The following is a 22,970-nucleotide window of genomic DNA, read 5'->3' as shown; positions in this document are numbered from 1 at the left end:
GCAAGTGGCAGAGCCAGGTTAAGGAACTAAGTCTATCCTGACTCAAAAGGCAGTATTTTATCTAACCTTGGAGAACACTGCCCAACATGTAGCAATGAATCTTAAGTGTTTAATAATTAATTCCCCATCTAATCCTTGCAAAACCCTCTAAAGGAAACTCCAGTATTCTCTCCATATTACAGATAAGGAAACGGAGGGAAGAGAGGTTAAATAACTTACCCATGTTCTTATTCACCATTTCCCTTGCCATAATTGCAAACATGTTAAGATTAGCCTAACATACGTAGTTAGAAACCTTTACAATGTTATTTTCAACCAAGTATATTCCAAAGTTAAGAATTATGCATTGTTTTGGACTAACTGTATTATCTATCCCAAACTTAGAATATTCAGAACTGAAAAACCTGGAAGGTTGAAATATTTGAAATAACTTAAGTACTTTGTATTGTCTTAAGGATCCAAGCAGTGAATCACTTTATAGGTAATACTGTCTTATCTGGAGATGCCTTCTTCTTCTTTTTTTTTTTAAACATCAGTAACTTAGGTTTTTAGATCTAGTTTTAGAGATAGCTGTCTGTGAGTCATATTTTTGTACTTAACTTTCCAAATTTTAAAATCTTATTGAAATTCTAAAAGAAAGCTTTCCACCATAGGTTATGGCTATTGCTCCAACCCATTATATATGGCAACGGGAACGCTCTGTGCATCACAGTGGAGCTGTTAGAAACTACAACAGAGATGAAGTTCAACTGCCCAGGGGACCTAGTGCCACACCGGTAGATTGTTCACTCTGTGGTAAAAAAGGAAGATATGTTAGACTGGGATTGTCTTCATCATCTTCATCCAGTGATACAGCAGAGGTGATGGAGAAACATTCTCAGGAATCACACAACTCCTTCTCAATGGACATTGTAGTCGATCCTTCTCAAGCTTATAGCTATTCTCAAGGTATGATTTAGTAATATGTCAGAATTAGATGTATGCAAGTTATTAACAAATCCAAGTTATTTATTGAGCTATGGTCATTCCTTATAGGCAGGGGTACATAATAATTTTATTTACTAGGACAATTTGAGTTAAATTAGTACTGAAAGTTTTCTCCTTTTCAGTTACTATTTGTCTTGTATCAGTATCTGTTTTTGTGGTAGGTTACCTAAACTAAAAGATTTTTAGTGTGACTTATGTTAAATTGAAACCTAATACACCATGGGTCTCAAGTATTCTTAAGTATTAAGTATTTGAAGAGCCTGAGTCATTTTCTTTGAAATGTTTTATTCAGTATTTTAAAAAGAAAATAAATTTATTTATAATCTCACCAGCTTTTTCAGTGATTAACTACTGGTTTTCTTCTATATACTTTTTAAAATTGAGATATAATTGATATATTAATTTTAGGTGTACAACATAATGATTTGATATATTGTGAAATGGTTACCACAGTAAGTTAAAGTCCATCACCACACATAGTTTAATTATTTTTTTGTGATGGGAACTTAAAAGATATACTCTCCTAGTAACCTTCAAATATGCAATACAGTATTGTGCACTATAGTCGACATGTTGCTCATTGCATCCCAGGACTGATTTATAACAGGAAGTTTGTTATCTTTTGACCACCTTCACCCATTTTGCCCACTGTGCATCCCCACCTCTGGCAAACACCAATCTGTTCTTTGTGTCTGTGAGTTCATTGTTTTGTTTTGTTTTGTTTTGTTTTTAGATTCCACATATAAGTGAGATCACACAGTATTTTTCTTTCTCTAAAGTATTTCACTTAGCATAATGCCTTCAAGGTCACCCATGTTGTCACAGATGGCAGGATTTCCTAATTTTTTATGGCTGAATGATTTTCCATTCCAATGATATTATATGGCTGAATGATAGTCTATACACGCACGTGTGCACACACATGCGTGCACACACACACACCATTTTCTTTATCCATTCATCTGAGAATGAACACTTAGGTTGTTCCACGTTTTGACTATTGCCAAATGCTACAACGAACAAGGGGGTACAGATACCTTTTTGAGATAAGTGATTTGGTTTCCTTAGGATAGATACCCAGATATGGAATTGCTGGATCATATAGTAGTTCTATCTTTAATTTTTTGAGGAACCTCTATACTGTTTTTCCATACTGGCTGTAGCAATTTACATTACCAACAGTGTACAAGGGTTCCCTTTTCTCCAAATCCTCACCAACACTTGTTATTTCTTACCTTTTTGATAATAGCCATTCTAACAAGCGTATCTCAGTGTGGTCTGGATTTGCATTACTGATGATTAGTGACGTTGAACACCTTTTTGTGTAACTGTTGGCTATTTATATGTCTTCTTTGGAAAAGTCTATTCATTTCCTCTGCCCATTTTTTGATTTTTTTTCTCTTGAGTTGTAGGAGTTGTTTATATATTTTGGATATGAACCCCTTATCAGATATATGACTTGTTAATATTTTCTCCCATTCCATAGGTTGCCTTTTCATTTTGCTGATGGTTTTCTTTGCTGTACAGAAGCTTTTTAATTTGATGTAATCCACTGCTTATTTTTGCTTTGCTAACTTTGCTTTTGGTGTCAAATCCAAAAAACCACTGGCAAGATGAATGTCCTCTCATTTTGTTCTAGTTTTATGGTTTCAGGTCTTACGTTCAAGTCTTTAGTCCATTGTGAGTTGATTTTTTGTGCATAGACAAGATGGTCTTCATTTCTTTTGCATGTGACTGTCCAATTTTTCCAACACCATTTATTGAAGAGACTATCTGTTCCCACTTCTTTGCTCTTTTGCCATAAATTAATTAACCATATATGTGTGAGTTCTGGACTCTCTATGCTGTTCCATTTCTCTATGGGTCAGTTTTATGCAAATACCATCCTGTTTTATTATAATTCTGTAATACTATACACTTTTCTATCTTCTATTTTAAAAAAATTAGAAGCATACTATATCTAGGCGTGCTTTTTTTCACTTTATCATAAAGCATTTCCCCAGGTTATTAGTCTTAGGAAACCTGGTTTTTAATCAAGACATGGTATAAGCATCGTAATTTATTTGCATATTTCATTTTTGTTGGGATTTCAATGACTTCGAACAATGGTACCTTAATTAGAAAATAATCATATGAACTGGAAATACTTTTAGCCAACCACACCATAATTTTCATTCAAATTATATTTATAAAGTTAGAGTATTTCTGACACTTCTCAGTTCTCAGTAATATTCTACTAGCAATAATCCTTTTTACTTCTTATAAAGCCTTTCTCTCAGATTTTCACCCATGTAAGATATAGGACTGACAGATTTCTTATGGTTCTTCCTAAATTCTATAATGAGACCTGCATTATTTCAGAATATCATATATTTATTTTTGCTCTACCCTTATGAGATTAACAGTAGCTACTGAAGTTTTATTAAACGAGAAACTAAACTCTTAAGACTCTTCAAGGTAGAAATCACATCTCAGCTATTGTTCCATTCCCTGGCCTTAGTAATCACTAAACAAATTTGACTGATAGTCTAGTCTCTTCACTTGCACCATCTCCAAGCATAATTTTTATTGGTTCACTTGTATCTGAAGGTAAGTAGGATCTACCATAGGCTAAATTATAAAATAAAAATTGCCTTTTAACATCCTTCCCCTCTATCCCAGCAACTTTTATCTGCACTCTTTGATTCTTGTAATAGTAAGATTTACTAGATGTTTAAAGTGTTCCAGGCAATGTGTTAAACATTTTACATTGATAATCTCACCTAATGTTCACAGCCAGCCCTATGATAAATACTATTATCTCTACTTTGCAGATAAGGAGACTGAGGCTTAGAGAGGTTAAATCATTTGCCCAAAGTGGTGGAGCGACATTTGAACCCAGGTCTGTCTGACTCTAGACTACAGCCTGAATTCCTAACTATTATGCTCTACTGCCCCCTTTGATGAAATCCTACTTTTGGTGAAAATACGAGGCCACGGAAGTCTTTTAGTAGACTACTAAAGACTGAGGAGGTGGTGAAAGTATTAAGAACCAAGTTCCTGATGAAAGATTGTATGGAGTGAATTAGGAGAAAATTCTAGCCACAATTTGAACAGATATTTATAGAAAGCAGAACACAAGTAGTTATGGTTTACTCAGATTGGCACCTGTAGATATTAAGAGTAGTAACACTGTATTTTAGGCTTTGATATCTCAACAGGAAATCACAGTGCACCCAGGGAGGAAGGGGCTCTGCCAGTCAGTTTGCTTTGAAAAAAGAGCATGACTTTGAAGGATTGTGGATGAGAAGTGGAGCACTTGACTTCATCCCATCCCTGGTTTAGGATATATACAGATCCTGTACAGGAAGGAACAATCCTCTTTGTTCAGAGTATAAAAGTTAATGTAAAACCTTTTGTTTCAGGATGACAGTGAGTAGACAAAATACACAAAAATAACTAATCACACATACACTTGACCAGTAAACATATACATTCATTTTCCCTCAGTAGGCTTAATTGGAAGTGAGCTTATTGGGGGTGTGGGGCATTTAAGGGTAACACAATGTTACCAGGAGCAGTGGTCAGTCTCTTACTGCCTTAGCAGCTGCTGATTCCCAGTAGTGACCTCTGATAGCAAAATTTTCTTCCTTCAGTCCACATAAGGTGGTTGGAATCATCTAATGGTTTATGGTTGCAGAAAACTCAATTCAGCAATTCATTCTACAAGAGACCCAAAGAGCTGATGCTCTACTCCAGGCTTTTGTGCTAAAATATAGCAGTAAATTCTTATCAATGAATGCTTCTGTCCTCAGACACAAGCAAGCAACTTCTTGCTTTTCAGGTAAAAACTTTTTTCTACCTTTAAAAACTTCTCAGAACATGTTCAAAAAACAAGTTTTACATAAACATCCTTATGACATTTATTAGGAACAAAATAATTGTCATTTTGACAAGGTTGGTAGATAAATGAGGCATTCCTTACAAATTTATATACCTCACAATCACCAGGCATATTATAAAGGTAGTCTCATTTAACATTGACCACCCCCCTCAAGAAATCTTTAAGTGGGATCATGACACACATTTTAGTGACAAAGAAACAAACTCAGAAGTCCCAGTTGCAAGGTAAAACAAAGCAACAACAAAAACAGCAAGATGGGACCCAGTTCTATCCAAATATAGAGCCTATTTTTATACTAAATGACACTGTTTCTCTTTACCTTATGCTGTTTTAAGCCTTATGACACCTAAATTAATCTGCAGAGGATGCCTCAGATTTTAGAGTGAAGCCAAAGGAAAAAAGCAATATACCAAATCTTATTCCTGGATCACACAGGCAGGCATGGGACACTGCAACTGTTACATAATCTAAAACCAAATAATTTTTCCTCAAAAAATAAAATAAAATCCTTTTCTGAACTTATTTATTTCAGTCACTACAACTGTTCTAGTCATGCAGGTTTAAAATCCTAATACTTAATGAAGGCATAATGAGGACTTATAAATTAATGATGTAATAGGGCAATGCTAATTATATGATCAACATTTAGGAACACAGAGATCCCAGAATTAATTTTGTAGGGTGAGAGACTTGTTGGCAGACTTTTCAGAGGAAGTAATATATGAGCTGAGCATTGACTAAGTCCTGTTTTGCCCAACAAAGGAAGGGAAAGGGCTTCTGACTAGCAGATAAAACTTTGAAAATATATAGCTTCATTCTCTCTATATCCAACGAATCACCAGCTCATCTGGTTATTCACAATATGTTTTACATCTGCCCCTTTTCCTCACCTCATAGTTGTATATTATTATCAATCAACTCATAACGTATACTATGTGTTACTGTGAAATTTCTAATTCACTTGTTTTTTCCTTCCTTTAAAATACTCATAGACACTGCTTACAGACTAACTTTTTAAAAATACCTCCTTTTACATGACCGTAGAGCCTTTAGGAGTCCCTACTACCTCTGAAGTAGAGTTCAAACTCCAATTCTACCACAGTCCATGAGCTATGTGCCTAAATTTCTCCCTAGAACCAAGTCAACAGATAATACATGATCAAGTATAGGCTTATAGCCACCAGCACACTTTTACTGACCATTTACTTGGTGGAAAAGGTAGGACCTCTGGAAGGTACTAGGAAGACAATTGAGTCAGTCACAAATCTGGAAGAGTTTACAGTATGGTAGATGGGAGCCAGATGTGAATTTAGAAAGCTAACTTTAGAAGACCACGTCTGTCCCATAAGCAAGATTTAAACATGCTTAATATTCTAGTGGAGACATGGAGAAAGGGCTTAAGTGGAACTTTAACCATATACATAAATGCTTATTTGCTTATGTAGTTTGGTTTTCAATTCAGCTTAATAGTAGAATGGACGCTGTTAAAGAAGTCTTGTTCAATTCAGCATCTACTGAGCACAGTGTGCTGAACAGAAACGAATGATTCTACATGAAATCGGAGTACAGTGGGGCACCTGGGTGGCTCAGTCAGTTAAGTGTCTGACTTGATCTCCACACAGGTCTTGATCTCAGGGTCATGAGTTCAGGCTTCACATTGGGCCCCATGCCCAGCACAGAGCCTACTTAAAAAAAAAGAAAGAAAGAAAGAAAAGAAATAGGAGTAGAAGGTATAACTTTTCTTTGCTCTTAAGCCAGCCCCTTCTCCAAGGAGTAGTTAGAGCTTCCATTCAAAACAATACATGAAGGACAGAATTTTAATACTGGTTAAATAGAAGGGCAGACGAAAGGGAAGTTTTTTGTTTGTTTGTTTGTTTGTTTTTGACACACAGTGAGAGAGAGAGCACAAGCAGGGGGAGCATGAGAGAAGGGAGCTCCCCACTGAGCAGGGAGCCCCATGCAGGGCTTGATCATGACCTAAGCCAAAGGCAGACACTTAACCAACTGAGCCACCCAGGCACCTTGAAAGGGAAGTATTTCTTGATAGAACTGAAAATGTACTTCAGAGCTTCTAGATATCTGGCAATGTTATAAAAACTATAAAGCCATTATTACTGTATGAGTGTTCAGATAGTTACCATTAAGAAATATGACACCAGAACACTACTCTGTTTAAGATTTAGTCAGTTCCTGAAATGCAACCAGAATGATTCTTTTTTCAAAATACAGATCTGACATGTTACCCTTCATTTCATTAAATTCTCCAGTGAGACCTTATTTTTCTTAGCATGGACAAACTCCTTAAGAGGTCTACAAGATCCTGCATGGCCCGACCCCTACCTATTTTTGCAGTCTCTTTCACTCAACCGCAGCATCACTGGCCTTTGTGTTCTCATTTTCCCTGCTACAATTAACTTGTACTTCCCATTCAGGTCTCAGTTCAATTGTCTGTCACTTGCACAGGTAATTACTTAACCAGAGCAAAATCCCTATTACAGTGACTCTGTACTTCTTTGGAGCATTTATAACAATTTTAGTTTTATATTTGTGTGATTAATGTCTAGACTTTTTTTTAAACTAGTCTAAAAAGGCAGAGATTTTATGTTAAAATTGCCCACATAATGAAAAATATGTAAGCTGTTATTTAGAATACATATGTTATTTTAGATAGCTCCAGCCTAAGGGGTAAACCCAGGAACAGCAGCATTGAGCCTCCCAGGCACTACCCTTTAAAACCTATAAAACATCTATATTTAATCAATAACCTAACCACTCTAAGTTTTTATCTGTAAAATATGGCTAACCTTAAAGATGAGCTACATATATTAAATGAAAAAACTTTATAAAGTTCTTAAAACAATGTAGCACACCTGGTAAATGCTAAATAACTGATGCCTATGAATAATAAACCCCTAATTAATTCTGATGTTCTTTCAAATGAGATAAAATTATTCTGAGAAGGATAAAAGAGATTCAAGAATTAATACATCTTTTGTTATAATTTTTAAGATGGTTATATCATTTATCAGTTTTCTTCCTATTATTTACTATAACCCAGATTTCTTTACTTTTTAAGATAGATACAAGCCATTAAAATATGTACTTAAAATACACAGATACATAAAATTTATCTTAAAATGCATATTTTATTTTGGTAGCCAATGACCATCAATCAAAGAAAGAAAAGAAAACTAATTTTATGAAGAAAGACAAATCTATGGAGTGGTTTACAGGAAGTGAAGAATGAGATGGCTCAACTAAACCAACTTGGAAGCATTAACTACAAAATGTCAAACTAACTACAAGTATCAAAATGGGACATTTAAACAGTTTTGAAATGTTATACATCTTCCTTTAGCTTTTATTATTTTTCAAAATTATATGTAAAAGTTATACAAATCATAGTAATAGCTAACAACTCCAATCTATGAAAGTAGTGATTCACAATATAAAGTTCTATTTTGATACTTTTCCATCTTCAAATCAATTGCTGTCATCTGAGGTACTCAGTTATGTTATGGTTTAAACTTCCTCAGCTTGACAAGGAAAGCTAATTGAAGAAGAGAAAAAAGTAAGTTCATTAGAAAAATTAGAAGAAAGCACCATTTAATATGGCCTGAAAACATCACTCACCTGTATGGCCAGTTTGCCAGTGTATAGGTCTAGCAATATAGGGAAATGATCCATATGGGAAATCAGAATGTGATTCTTCTGTTGTAGAACAAAATATATATTACAAGCTATATAAAATATTTTATAATTTGTTCATAAAACTGTTAAAATACAAATTACTGCCCCTTTAAGTTTTTTCTCTCAGACATTTTTTTTTTCAGCATTTGTTTTGGAGCTACTCTCTAGTTACGTTACAGAAACGATTTGTCAAGGATGAAATGATAAACTTATATATGGTTTTATAACCAAATGGATAAGCCTATATATCATCAATCAATGGATATCTGAAAACTTGTTCATGGCTTAAATGATGTATACATACAACAAGGACCTAAATTTAGTTCTTTGAGCAATTCCAGTAGCTTCCTGGAAGTTGCTTTTTGGAATATTAGCTATTTGCATATCAGGTCCTATTAAATTCTTTCCCTTCAGTAATAATCACTGACCTAAATTAAAAAATCCTTTAATATATTTAAAGTATTTCATAAGCCAACCTCCTTGATACAAAAATATGAATATTATAAGCAGCTCAATTCTTCAAAGGTATCAGAGTTTTACATAAAAGGCAAGAAAAGTTATTATTCTGTCCCTTAGAGATTTTAATTTAACAGAATAAATACCACATTTCAATTTCTCTAGGGAAAAAGAACAAATCCCCGAGAAACAGTTTTATAACCATTGGTTAATACACTCAGGAACCTATTCTCCATTTATAATTACAAACATGTATGAAATAAAATTGAAGCTCACCACAGTCATCCTCTTGAAACATCTCAGCTTCAATTCTAATTTTCTTTTGAGAATGTAATTGTAAATCTGTGTTGATTTTAGGTTCTATTTTTTGAGCTAAAGTTCCATTTTTCTGTTTTGCAAGGCAAACCAACCAATCTCTGACAATGACTTCACTTATCTTTTCACATGAGAGAGCGAGTTCACAGATGCGAATTCCATCTAAAAGTTCAATAACCTGTGTGATGCTTTTAGAAAAGTGAAAAAAAAAAAGTACTTTAAATTTCTATTACAATAATAACTTGATACTTATTTTAAGTTCACTATACCTTTTAACCCAAATTTAAATGCTATAGTTAAACCAAGGGGGAAAATACAAACATGAAAGTTAGAGCACATAACATGCAATTTCATAGAATACTAAGCAAAAAAATACAGAGACTATGATTTAACATTATTGTTCACATTACATTTTTAAAACTTTTCAGAAGATTGTAAGAAATATGCATCTTATTTTGCCATTCAGGTAAAGGGTGATTTAAACAGCAACATAAATTAATTGGGACATACACCGTTCCATAACAGTTTTACAAGATGACATGTATACCTAATTCGGTTACAAGATGAATATTGTAGTCAACTACTTGAGACAAAACAAAGGTTTGTTTAAAATCACATTACCGAGAAGAACAGCCACATTACTTACTTCGCTAGATATACAGCACACACACCACCCTGTTTAAGATTTGGGTATAAAACAGGCAAAGCAACTTGAGGATTCAACATGTCCAAAGCTACCTGTCAGGGAGAAAGTAAATCAGACTGAGTTTTGTTGAAACAAAGCACAGGTCTTCTTTCTTACCGTGGTAAAATGATATGCTTTTAGAAAGCAATTACCCAGTTGAAGTTTTCATTTTTTTAAACTCTAGTACTATCAGCTGTCATTTTGCTACACTCAAAAAGGCATATTTATTATTATACAATGTGTCACAGTACTTGACTACATGAAAATCATAATGGTGTGTCTTGCAATTGGCAATATCAATAATATAGGAATCTTTCTTCAGCTGTATCTCATATACACATATATATACAAATGCACACATGTATATATATAAAGTTTTAATGCTTTAGTTCAGCCTTTGGCCACAGAAATTCACATTATCTCAAATATTATTTTTATGTTTAAAAGGAAAGTTATGAGTATTAATTTTAGATATCCTAAAATGCAAGAATCCTGACCCTTAGTTCTTTATTCTTCGTCCGATTGCAGAATACAGGGCTGTACTCATAAAAGATGTCAAATGAATACAATGAGTAAATGAAATTTAAAAAACAAATTCATTTAAAACAAAAATAAATATGGTCAAAATAGAAAATAAAGGGGCTTTTATTGATGGATAACTCTGGAAAGCTAAGAGTAGATGGCACATCAACATATTAACTAAATTAGAAATTATTCCATTATTTATGTGTTTTTTAAAATAGTATTAATGGGCCATCATTCATTATTAATTCATTCACCAAATATTTATTGAGCACCTTCCGTGTACCAAGCATTTTGCTAAGTAGTAAGGATATAACAGGAGCTTATATTCTATTTTGTTTCAAGGGAACATATATTCTAATACAGGGACATACATTAAAAATCCAATAAATATGTAAGTCAGAGGAAAATAAGTGACATGAAGAACTATAGAATTATAAAGCAGAATCTGAGGGATAGAGAGTATTGGAAAGAGAGTGCTATTTCATACATAGGCTAGTCAGTGAAGAGACCTGAAGAAAGTGATTAAGCTTACCCTGTGGAAATTTAGGGGGGAAGTGTGCTCCAGATGGACAGAACAGCAAATACAAATACTCTGAGGCTGTAGGATACTTGGGGATTCTGAGAAGGCCACTGTCGCTGCAGTGGAAACAAAAGGGGGAAAATGGTAAGAGATGAATTGTGAGTGTACAATTCAGTGGCATAAGTACATTCTGACTTATTTTTTAAATCTACACATAGAAAAGGCTGGGAGAAGGCAAGGAAGGATGATGGTGACTTGTAATAGTAAACAGCACTGGATGTAATAGTAAGTGGTATATATTTTGAAAAGATAGAGCCAATTAGAATTAGGATTGGTTGTAGGATACAAGGGAAAGACGAGTCAGGATGAATCCAGTGTTTTTAGCCTAAGCCACTAAAAGAACGGAGATGTCATTTTCTAATGAGGAAAATGGTGAAGACTATGGGAGGGGCAGGCTTGGCAGAAATAATCAAGAATTCAGGTTTGGACAGGAGTTTAAAATGCCTATTAGATTTCAGGGAAAGATCTCAATGACTGAAGCAAAGGGTCAACATGATAAACATAAATGGGCTTCTTAGGCTGTGTAGTTTGTCTATGTTATTGAAAAGGACAAAAAATCAGATAACCAAGAAACCTGCCAATCCTCTTAAATATTCTATTTTCAATTAACATTTCCATTCATCCAGTCACTCAAACCAGAAACTTGTTGGGAGTCATCATTTTCTTTACCTTGAATTCTCTTTTGAGAATCTGTGGGGTTTTGTTGTTTCTCTTTGGATTAAAATTACCCAGCCCCCAAAACCTACCTATTAAGTATTTCTCAAATTCATGCTGCTCACGCCTTAGATCAGGACCTCACTGTATCTTGTAACATTACAACAGCTCTCTACATAGACTCGCAGCCTTATTCTTTGACCAGAATTACTCTAAAATGGAAGAGTATACTTATTTTAATGAGTACTGAGTAATATATGGAATTGCTGAATATTGTACACCTGAAATGAATTGCTGTATGTTAACTATACCGGAATTAAAAAAAAAAACAACAAAACAAGTTTCTTTAAAATAGGAATCTGGACATTCTGCTCCCCCACTTAGGAATTCATCAGTAGTCCCATTATCTGTAAGACAATGTCTCCATGGCCTAGCTTAATATATATATATACAAGTGTTCTTCATTATTTAGCCCCATAAGACTGCATTTGCAGCTTCATCTCATGATACCCAATTTCTACAGCCATGGTGTTCCATGCTTTTGAGTCTTTCCAGTAATTGTTTATATGTCTACCTTCTAGACTGAAAGCTCCTTTAAATGTATAAATTCACTTTTGTCTTAGCATAGGACATGGCACACAGCAGGTCTTTAATAAATGTTTGTTGAATCAAGAAACAGTGGTTCAGTAATTCAGAAAATGTGATAATCCCCCAGTTAGATGAGGACATTCCATGAAAGAGATGACCTTTGATCTAAACTTTGAGAGGAAAATAGAATTTAAACAGGTAGAGAAAAGGAAAGAAATAATGATGAAAATCACAGCTAACAGTTCTTTGATGCTTACTATACACCAGGTACTGTTCTATGCACTTTATATGAAGTATCTTATTTAATCCTCAACAACTCTATGAAATATGAACCATTATTATCATTCCTGTTTAATATGTGAGGGGATTGAGGCACAGAAAAATTAAATAACTTATCCCAAGATCATCTTGGCTATTATGGGAGCCCAAGAGTGAACCAGGCTGAATGGATGCCAAAACTTAGTTCCCTCTTCCCCTCTCCCTTTCTCTCCTCAGGTAATCGCTGTCCTGAAGTTGGTAATGTTCCCAAATAATTTATACTTTTATGACATATGTATATAGCTATAAACAGTACATGGTACTGTTTTGCGTAGTTTTAAATTTTACATGTGTGGCCATTCCATACATATTCTTTTTATAATGGTTTTTTTCACTAAGCACCTTGTCTTTGAGATTTACTGATGTAGATATAGTACATTTATTTCACTATGTTAAATAATACTATTTTTAGTATTCCCTTGTGTCCGTTCATCTTCTGATCGTTAGGCTTTTTAAAATTTGTTAAAAATATTTTATTAGCCATTTTTTCTTCTTTTGTTCTCTGTCTTTATGGTTTAACACCTTATTTGTTCAATTTACCATCATTTTGGGTGGGAGGAGTATGGCTCCTCCTCCTGTATTTTCTCATACTGGCAATTATCTGGCACTAATACTCGAGAGAGTCCATTGAATAAATCTAGTAAGGAATATTCTTTCTTTTAGATCAGCGATGGTTCAACAGGTTTTTACAAAGCTTCAACAATATCATTAAAATCCTCTGTTGTGTTTCATGATTATCAAGCAAACTTCTGATGACCAATTAACCTTCCAGGTATCTGTAATATTCTTATGGATGGCCTATGGAGAGAAATTCCTTTTTTCTGTCCCTTGCTGAGCTGTAATATACAAGCCCAACGAGGAAAAAGAACTGTGGTCTTTGTGTCCAGGAATCTGAGTCACCAAAACTACAGACTTCATTAACATTAGAGATAGGAACAAGTCCTGATAAAAAATCTCTTTGAACTTCATTTTTCAACTAGTTTCCCTCATAAATGTCCTGAAGTAATCCAACTTTCCAGCAGCCAATTAAAAAAAGCAAAGATGACCTAGACCTCAGTCTACAGTGCCAAGCTATGAAATGATAACGGAATCATCAAGGATAAGGCAACTTACACTAGAGTTCTGAAACTCCGAAGCCAACTAACACCTCCCACATCTCTACCATCACTGGTCACAGCCTAAAACATCCCCTCATCACCGATCCTTTTATCTTCATACTACTCTGTTTCTTCTCCCTACTCAACCTCTCACTGTTCCCCCTCCTCACAAATCCATCCACTCCACTTTCTGGAGCTACGCTCATCATAAATGCCTCCAACCTCAGTATCTTTAATGCATGCTCATCTACATCCTCATATTAACTGTCTAAAGATGCCTCTTGCCTGTTCCCCCAACAAATGAGGGCTATTTATTCCCCCGAATCTCACAACATGAGGTCAGGCACTAGGATCAATATGCTCCCAAAGCGGCACCTCAATTATTCTTCCTTTATCCCAGCAATGCTGAGGTTCATGATGCTCAACTACTCCCCTTACTATCTGCCGTTACCCCACACTTATTAACAGATGTGGCACCTGATTCAGGATGTCTCTGTGCTCCAAATCCTGCCATAGTATTAAAGGAGAATTCACCTCCTCCTCCTCCAAATAGAAATGTGGCAAATAATGAAGGAAGAGCCTTTTCCATACAAAAGAAGCGTGATCCTTGTTTTCTATGTAGTAGTATTAGATGACATCATAGGACCCACTTGAGAAAACTTACCGCATCAAATGTTAAAGTTTTTATGTCTTCAGTTGCTCCTGAAATATCCTTATGAATAAAATTCACATTGTCTGGCCACTCTTCTACATGACTCATTTTCCATGAATCACACCAGTTTTTGTAATTCTTCTTAGCCAATTCATGGTGGTCTTTTCGTATTTCAAAACTTATGACTCGTCCTTGTGATCCAACTTAATTAAAAAAAGAATTTATGATATTTCATTGTATTGTATCATTTCATAAAAGAATGTAAAAAATTATTCTGCAAAGGTATTGCATCGATGTGAAAAAATAATTCAAATAGTTCAGGGTTAGAAAACTCTCTATCCCACCCGAGATCCTTAATCAATTTTCCTCTCCAGAGGCAACCATATTACCAGTTATTTATCCTTCACAAGATAGCTGGTGCCAAGTGTCTTTCCCTGTTTTTAACACACATTAAAATATACATGTACTATATATACTGTCCTATACTTTCTCTCCACTTACCAATGTTATTTCAGTGATTAATAATCTACTACACTCCTTTTAAGAGCAATTATGTTCCATTGCATGGCTACGCCATAGTTTATTTAACTGGTCACCTACCGATGAACATTTAGCTTGTTTCTAGTCTTACGCTATAACAAGCAATAATTGCAATGAAAATTGTTGCCTAAACCTTTGTATCCATGAAAAGACAAAGTCCTCAAAATGAAATTACTAGCTCAAGAGTTATATGAATTTTTTATTTTGAAAATTACCAAATTATCCTCCAAAAAAATAATACGAATTTACACTCTACCAACAATGTAGTAGAGTGCCTATTTCTCCATACTTTCTCCAACAAAGAGTTTTCAAACTTTTTATCTGTGTCAATCTTAAAACTGAATATAGTTTATCATTGTAGTTGTAATTTACATTTTTTTGTTATGGATGAAGCTAGGCATTTCATATATTTAAAAGATATTTGTATTTTTGTGTGTGTCTGAAGAACTTTTAAACTGTTTAGCATAGTAATAGTGCAGTTTCTGCAGAAGACTATTTGTATTTTAATTAAAGGCAATTAATTTTCCAGCCACCTCTATTTGAGGTGATTTGATATCATGTGGAAGTTGTCCTAGATCAACAAGTCTATAGTGTACTAACGAAAAGTTTAGATTCTAGGATGTCTTTTGTTTTTGTTTTTTCTTTCTTTTTTTTTAATAATATTTTTTTATTATGTTAGTCACCATACAGTACATTCTAGGATGTCTTTTGAAATGTAACTCCAGCTGCAATTCATCATGTTCTCAAGGGACAGAATTTAATATTAACAATAGCATATGTTAAACAATTGGAAAAGAAAATTATGGGGAAAAAATCCATCACAAAGGTAAATAGCAATAATTTCTCGATCACTCATAGTTTGGGATTATTCATGCCATGACACTCCTCTGATACTACAGATACTAGAAATGTGGGCACTCCTCCTCTCTCACAAATTTTTATTAATTCACTCTGTCAAATGCATTTAGGATTCAGTTACTGATTGTGAAGAAATGACTGCCTTTAACTATGTACAGAGAAGAATCAAAAAAAGATTTGAGGAGGCCAGAATGAACTTCCTGACCTAGCATAAACTGGATTATGTTTGTATGTGATGGCATTAGATGAAAGAATAAAAGGTTTAAGTTTAATTCAGTATATTTCTATCTGTATTCTTTATAAAATCTACCCACATACAACAGCGCCAAGAAAGTTTATTATTTAAAAAAGAATGCACTAATAAAGAACATGAATGATTAAAAAAAAAAATCTATACAAAGAGAGTACAGTTACGTTCAGCAGTCTATCATTAACTGACGAAGGACAACTGCACAGGCAGCCAGAGCAGGCAAAACAACCCTGACATTCAGAGGAATTAAACAGTCAACACAACCAATAATCAATTAATGTAACAGTAACTAGAAATCAAGTGATGGGAACATGAACAGATATTTATGTTTACTGTATACCTCTTGATTTTTTATCAGGTGCTACCCTTAAGCAATATTTTTACCAACTGACAATTTTTAGAGACTTTGCAGCTGACCACCCTCTACATTCTATATTCTCTCATATTGAATATTCATCTGGAATTGTTATTAACAAAAAACATGTACACATATGAACCAAAAGACAAATACAAAATGTTCAAAGCAGCACTATTCATAATATTTAACTCAAATGCCTATCGACAGAATAAGCTGTGATCTGTTTATAAAGTGGACTAACTATACAGCCAATAAAATGAAAGAACTGCTACATGTAATGGCTGACTCTCACATACAGAATGTTGAAAGGAGCCACATTCAAAAGAGTACATACTGTATGATTCCTTTTATACAAGGTTCAAAACAGGCAAAACTAATCAATGATGATAAAAGGCAGAATAGTGGTTACCTTTAGGGAGAATCGGTTATGACTAGGAGGAAACAGGAGGAAGTTTCTGTGACACAGCAACACTCCCTGTCTTGATCGGGGAGATAACTACTGGAGTATGGTCACTATATTAAAAATTCTTTGAGGTCTACAAACTTATGATCTGTGCACTATAGCTATGTTATGTCCCAATAAAAAGCTTAGTTAAAAAAAAAAAAAGGAGCCTTAAAACACACAGAGGGCATAAGCGAAAGCACAGAAAATGGAGAGAGGGTTAGAAAGAGAATGACTAGAATAAACATACAAGGCGGAATGAAAAATAATTGCTTGTATTTGGTTTCAAGGAGAACACTATCCATCACAAAGTTATGTGAATATTTTCTAAGACATCTTTATCCACTTAACTTTCTGTTATTATGAAAGATTGAATGTTTTCTTTGCCCATCTAAATTCAGCTCATTTCTCCCAATCTCTTACCTGCTTTGGATAAAAATAAGCTCATTCCACCAGAGCCTGAGCCAGCTTCCAAAATAGTATCACCTGGGTGGATATCCATCATCAACAGTATCATACTCATATCCTATGATTGAAACATAGTACGGGTGACTCAGTTACCAATTAATTATGTACTAAGCACAGACTCTTACCAAACACTATGTTGGACTTGGAAAAGAAGGGAGTGAAAAAAGAGTATTAAAATCTGGCCCGGCCTACCAACAGTTGATATTTTACTTGATGATATAAGAGATTCAAGAATCAATTAGCAAATAAAGCAGCACTTCAGCATAATACCAAAATTATAGACAATAAGTAGCAATAGGAGCTCAGAGAATAGAGATGTCAGCAGAAGGCCCTAGCTTAAGGACACAGAGAAATTAAGGAAACAATCACGAAGTAGAAAGAGTATTAAAAAAAACAGAGGTAGAATAAACACAGTTTGCTCATCTCAGAAGAGAAACGGGGACGCTGGGTGGCTCAGTCGGCTAAGCGTCTGCCTTCGGCTTGGGTCATAATCCCAGGGCCCTAGGATCAAGTCCCGCTCGGGCTCCCTGCTCAGCAGGGAGTCTGCTTCTCTCTCTGCCTGCCGCTCCCCCTGCTTGTGCACTCGCTCTCTCTCTCTCTCTCTGACAAATAAATAAATAAAATCTTAAAAAAAAAAAAACAAAAAGAAGAAAAGGAGAGAACTGAATGCCAGGCTAAAGCACTTGAACTTGACCTAGTCAGTAATTGGGGCATGTCACCAAGGTAATATAAATGACATTTTATGAAGATTAATCTGACAGGGAAATGCAGGATATATAGAAAAGAGAAAAATTAGAGGCAGTAAGACCAGTTAGGAAGTTATTACATAATCTCTGCATGAAATGAAATGAACTTCTCATTTAGCATTAGGATACCAGTAGTAGATAGGGCCTATTTCACAAACGCTATAATTGAAGAATTGTTAACGGGAATATCATGAATGATAGTAATAAGGGCTATTTATTGAAACTTTACCATGTGCCAGGTTTCTTTAAGTATGCAAATTGCTTTCATAATCTTATTTAATCGGGATAATAATATGAGAAAAGTATCATCATCCCCATTACAAAGACAAATCAAAAACGTTAAGTAATTTCTACAAAGTCACACAGCCAGGAATTAAGTGGGCAAGTCAGGAGTAGAACAGATGTTGAACTCACAAAGACCACGCTGTTGATCATTACACTATACCACATGTTACATAGAAAATTTTAAACATTAGCATTTATTTCAACACTCCCCCATCCAAACCTTTCGAAGTTGCTAATATATAAGCAGTACATCTGGTAAGTTTTTACTAGCTTTTCCTTCTTTGGGAAAAGCTGCTATGAAAACTCTTGAAGAGGAGGTTCCTAGGATCCTGTGGAGTCACAAAAAAATTGTATATTAAATATAGGTTTGGTTGCATAAGAAAATGTTTAACAGGTACAGTTGTCTAATTAAAAGCCAAAATGTTGGGGCGCCTGGGTGGCACAGCGGTTAAGCGTCTGCCTTCGGCTCAGGGCATGATCCCGGCATTATGGGATCGAGCCCCACATCAGACTCCTCTGCTATGAGCCTGCTTCTTCCTCTCCCGCTCCCCCTGCTTGTGTTACCTCTCTCGCTGGCTGTCTCTATCTCTGTCAAATAAATAAATAAAATCTTTCAAAAAAATAATAAATTAAATAAATAAATAAATAAATAAATAAAAGCCAAAATGTATTTTCTGAAACGCAGGGCTAAGGCTCGGACCAAATGATACATAGACACGTAATTTTTAAGACTATTAGTCCAAAAGTTTCATTCACAAATGCTGAGTCTTTCAGACATACATATCCTCTCCCACATGCCAGGCACCTGGGGGTAGAGTGGGGAGGGAGTACAACTTCACACAGAAATGGGAGCAGCTTAGGTAGTCCTATCAGTGGAATGTCCTGCAGAAGGCGGTTCTATTTTCTTGGATCGTTCACATAAGATAAAGAACCCTGCTGCTATGAAATAAAAAACTTGAACGCACTTGAGCTTTTACTTGCTGCTATTCAGGTTACGTGGGCTCCATGGGATGAGTTTTCTAGGCTGGATTTCACTATATACATCCTAGCAATTTCAGTTCAAAACTTGGGTGGGACATTAGCATTTCTTCATTTCCCTGCCTCTTCCCAAAAGGGATTTAAAGCTATTGGGAGAGTCCTCCAAAGTTACGAACTATCATTCTATTGAGTTTTCTGCACATTTGAGAACTTCAGGGAACAACAGCCCTTTCAAACTTCCATTTTTTTTCCTCGACATGAATTCCAGTCTCTTTCCTGATTAATTCAGTAATATGAATCTAAGCCTCGGCCTAAAGTTTTAATAAGTAGGCTGCACTTCAGGGTTCATTACATTGCAACAACTTCCACTCCCTAGTTGTTCTTCTGTAAGTGCTACAATCACGCACATCAGCAGAAAAGATTAAAAATTTGGGGATTGGGGGGCACCTGGGTGACGACGTCAGTTACGTGTCTGACTCTTGGTTTTTGGCCCAGGTCATGATCTCAGGTTCATGAAATCAAGCCTCACGTCAGGCTCCGCACTCAGCACAGAGTCTGCATGAGATTCTCTCGCTTTCCCTCTGCCCTCCCCATACGCGTGCTCTCTCTCTCAAATAAAATAAATAAATAAAATCTTTTAAAATATGAAAAAATAAAAAATAAAATTTGGGGAGTGCTTCCATTTATATTTTCTACTCCAAACCTAAAAGTGCTTGATACTGACCAATGTGAAATGTTGACATTTCGCAAGTATCTGTTAGGAAGTTTATTTGAAATTATTCCCACAAAGAAAAGTAAATAAAATTACTCCCACAGACCTTTTACTATTTAGACAAAACTATGTAATTCTAACACCGAGACCAGCTTTCAAGTCAATTGAGGTACTCTCTTAAAAAGCATTTCAAAGTTGTAAAGGTTGAAGTCGAATTTCCTGCAGCCACCACTTGGGAAATAAAAAGAGAAGTGAACATGAGCATATCCAGTATTTAAATTCCTCCTTAGGATGGAGGGGCACCTGGGTGGCTGTTGGTTGGCTGGGAGGACAGAGACTCCTCATCTGTCTTCAGCTCAGGTAGACCCCGCATCAGGCTCCCTGCTCAGCGGGGAGCCTGCTTCTCCCTCTCCTCCCCACTCATGCTTCCTCTCTCTCAAATAAATAAATAAAATCTTTAAATAAATAAATAAATAAATAAATAAATAAATAAATAAATAAATAAATTCCTCCTTAGTATGCACTGTGACTTTTATCTGTTACAACTGGAAAGGCAGAAAATGCACTAAAGATTCATCTTTATAACTTTATAAAACACAACTACTCTCAGTTTTGTCTAGTGCAGAGGAAAAAAGATGTGGGGAAGCAAGATGAAATTACAAGTCTTTTTCTTGTAGCTAGATTGGAACAGTCAAAAGGGGAAAAAGAGAAAGTGAGAAAAAGACAAAGTTTCCGTCAAGAGTTTATGATACCCCACTGGCCTAAAGCCTCCTAAAAGGTTTTCTTAGTCCCTTGGCAGGCCTCTTAAAACATAAATTGGATTCTTACTTAGAACATTCCAATGGTACCCAATGCACATGGAATAACCACATCTCATACCACTCTCTCCCTCACCTAACTCACTGAAGCCGTAATAGGATCTCTGCACGACTCTTCTCTCTGTGAGAACACTGGGCTCCTAGATCTTTGCATGGCTGGCTTTTCCTTATACTAGGTTTCTTATCAAACGTACCTCTTTTGAGACCTTCTCTAACCATCTGACATAAAGTATTCTCCTCCCCCAGGTCACCCAGCATGTCATTGTTAATCTATTTGTCTTCGTGGCACTTAGCACTACTTGAAATTATCTTATCCTTTCATTTACTTGTGTGTTCTCTGTCACCGCCTCTAGGATGTAACGTCTAGGTTGAGAGCAGGGACTGGGGCTCATCACCATACCTCCCCTATTAAGCCCTGAATATAGAAGATAGGCAATTATTTACTGAATAAATGACAAATGACTCCTCATCTGGGGATAGGAGAAGTTATTACAAAGGAACATTCTACTCAAGGACTGGGACTATGATTAAGAACTGAAATAAACCACTAGCAATGGATGATTAGTATAAAGTTGTAACAGAAAACTAGGCAGTTAATTTATTATAAAGAGTATTTCATATATGTTTAGTGTTTGTCAGCTGTTTTAATACAAAACTCTATTTTTTCCCTAAAGAGAAGAGCACAGTAACATGTCTATCATTGATAAAACATACCCCCAGTAACATGCTTTATTAAATAAAATGATGATTGGGATGCCTGGGTGGCTCAGTCGTTAAGCATCTGCCTTCTGCTCAGCTCATGATCCCAAGGTCCTGGGATCAAGCCCCATATCCAGCTCCCTGCTCAGCCCGGAGCCTGCTTCTTCTTCCTCTCCCACTTCCCCTGCTTGTGTTCCCTCTCTCGCTGTCTCTTTCTCTCTCTCTGTGTCAAATCAATAAAACCTTTTTAAAAAATAAATTTAATGATGATTAAAATATTTCCATAATGGTACCGAAAGAGTTGAACATTCTCAAGTCCTGAACCTGCAAACTTCACGGTTATGGGGAACAAATATAAGTACTTATTACGTGCCTAATTAGTTCACATAACTCTATATAGTAGGTCAATATTCTTTTCACTTTACAGATGAGAGAATCAACACTCCCAAATTAAAAGGTGGCTGTTTCCTCCTAAAATTCGCAATCATAAAATATGTAAAAGTCACATCCATTGTTTTTTGTTACGTCTGAGAACAATAAAAACTTTAACCGTTCTGAGATGTGCTTTAAGTGCATGAATCAGGACTGTAGTTCTGTTCTTTCTGGAACCAATACGCACCTAACTCCCTCCGTATTACCTTAGGATACGTTATGGTAGGCCCTCTTTTCATCAGTAATACATAATCTTCCAATGCCGGCCTCCTCAGCATGAGCTGCTTTCCAGAAGAACTCCTCAGTATCTGGCCAGGAAACTTTCCCACGATCTCGCTGAACCGGACTGTCCCCCAGCTACTATTTAAGTGTCCGGCGTTACTCAACCTAAATAATTTTTTAAATTGTGTTTCTCTCTTCCTAGTCTCAGCTAAGATCAGCTCCCCAACGCGAAAGGGCCTCTCCCTGGAAGCTGGCCTGGAAGAGGAGCCAGGAAGTTCTTCTACCTCGGTTACCGACTGGGTCAAGGAGGGCACCAAGGGACCCCCAGATCCCTGGTGGGCGGGACCGGGCTGGCCCTGGTCTCCGCTCGTGTCCTCGCGCTCTCGAGAGAGTGACTCCTCTTGTGGTGTCGGCAGTCTGAGGACTTCCAGTGACGAAAGACATCTGATCCCAGTACATCGGACGCGCGGAGGGAGAGATGGAGGCGACTCTGTGCCGGGAGCTTTCCTCCGTGAGGCTTCGCGCCGTCCCTCTCCGTCTCGTGCGTCTCTAGACGAGGATTCGCAACATAGTGACCGGGCTGTCTCCAAGGGCTCTCGCCCAAGGCCCCGCAGGAACGAAGAAGTTCCTAGCCCTAGCCACCTCCTGAGGCGCCGCAGCCGCAAGAGGACCAGACCTCGCCGCCTTGCTGACAGCATGGTGTCCGGAGCAGGCGCCGTCGCACACAAGTGA

General features: G+C 36.1%; 2 protein-coding genes across 2 annotated transcripts in view; one reads left to right on the top strand and one right to left on the bottom strand.

Annotated features, from left to right (window-relative positions):
- SPDYA (speedy/RINGO cell cycle regulator family member A) overlaps window positions 1-8,117 on the top strand; it is a 27,763-nt gene extending 19,646 nt beyond the window's left edge. The window contains exons 5-7 of the mRNA XM_045809155.2: window positions 654-948; window positions 1,441-1,443; window positions 8,029-8,117. Of these exons, the coding sequence (XP_045665111.1) occupies window positions 654-948; window positions 1,441-1,443; window positions 8,029-8,117 (387 nt within the window). The remainder of the gene's footprint in view (window positions 1-653; window positions 949-1,440; window positions 1,444-8,028) is intronic.
- Window positions 7,981-22,970, bottom strand: TRMT61B (tRNA methyltransferase 61B). Its single transcript, XM_045809154.2, has 7 exons — window positions 22,223-22,970; window positions 17,302-17,404; window positions 14,443-14,633; window positions 9,978-10,069; window positions 9,293-9,519; window positions 8,504-8,581; window positions 7,981-8,420 (listed from the first exon to the last, which is right to left on the bottom strand). Exons 1-7 carry the CDS (start codon window positions 22,934-22,936, stop codon window positions 8,386-8,388), a joined length of 1,440 nt encoding a protein of 479 aa, XP_045665110.1. The 5' UTR covers window positions 22,937-22,970; the 3' UTR covers window positions 7,981-8,385.

The sequence above is a fragment of the Ursus americanus genome, chromosome 7 (assembly GCF_024610735.1).
Source record: "Ursus americanus isolate L20-20 chromosome 7, mUrsAme1.1.p, whole genome shotgun sequence".
Taxonomy (NCBI): Eukaryota; Metazoa; Chordata; class Mammalia; order Carnivora; family Ursidae; genus Ursus; species Ursus americanus.
Note: the sequence above shows the minus strand (reverse complement) of the source record. Positions and strands in the feature narration are given on the sequence as shown.

Bases quoted from the DNA above. Each gene is read 5' to 3' on its own strand.
- TRMT61B (XM_045809154.2), bottom strand. From the start codon at position 22,936: ATGCTGTCAGCAAGGCGGCGAGGTCTGGTCCTCTTGCGGCTGCGGCGC. The intron at 17,405-22,222 runs GTAATACGGAGG...TTTCAATCATAG, and splicing joins CTACCATAACGTATCCTAAG to GATATGAGTATGATACTGTT. The intron at 8,421-8,503 runs GTGAGTGATGTT...TTCTTCAATTAG, and splicing joins CTGGCAAACTGGCCATACAG to CTTTCCTTGTCAAGCTGAGG.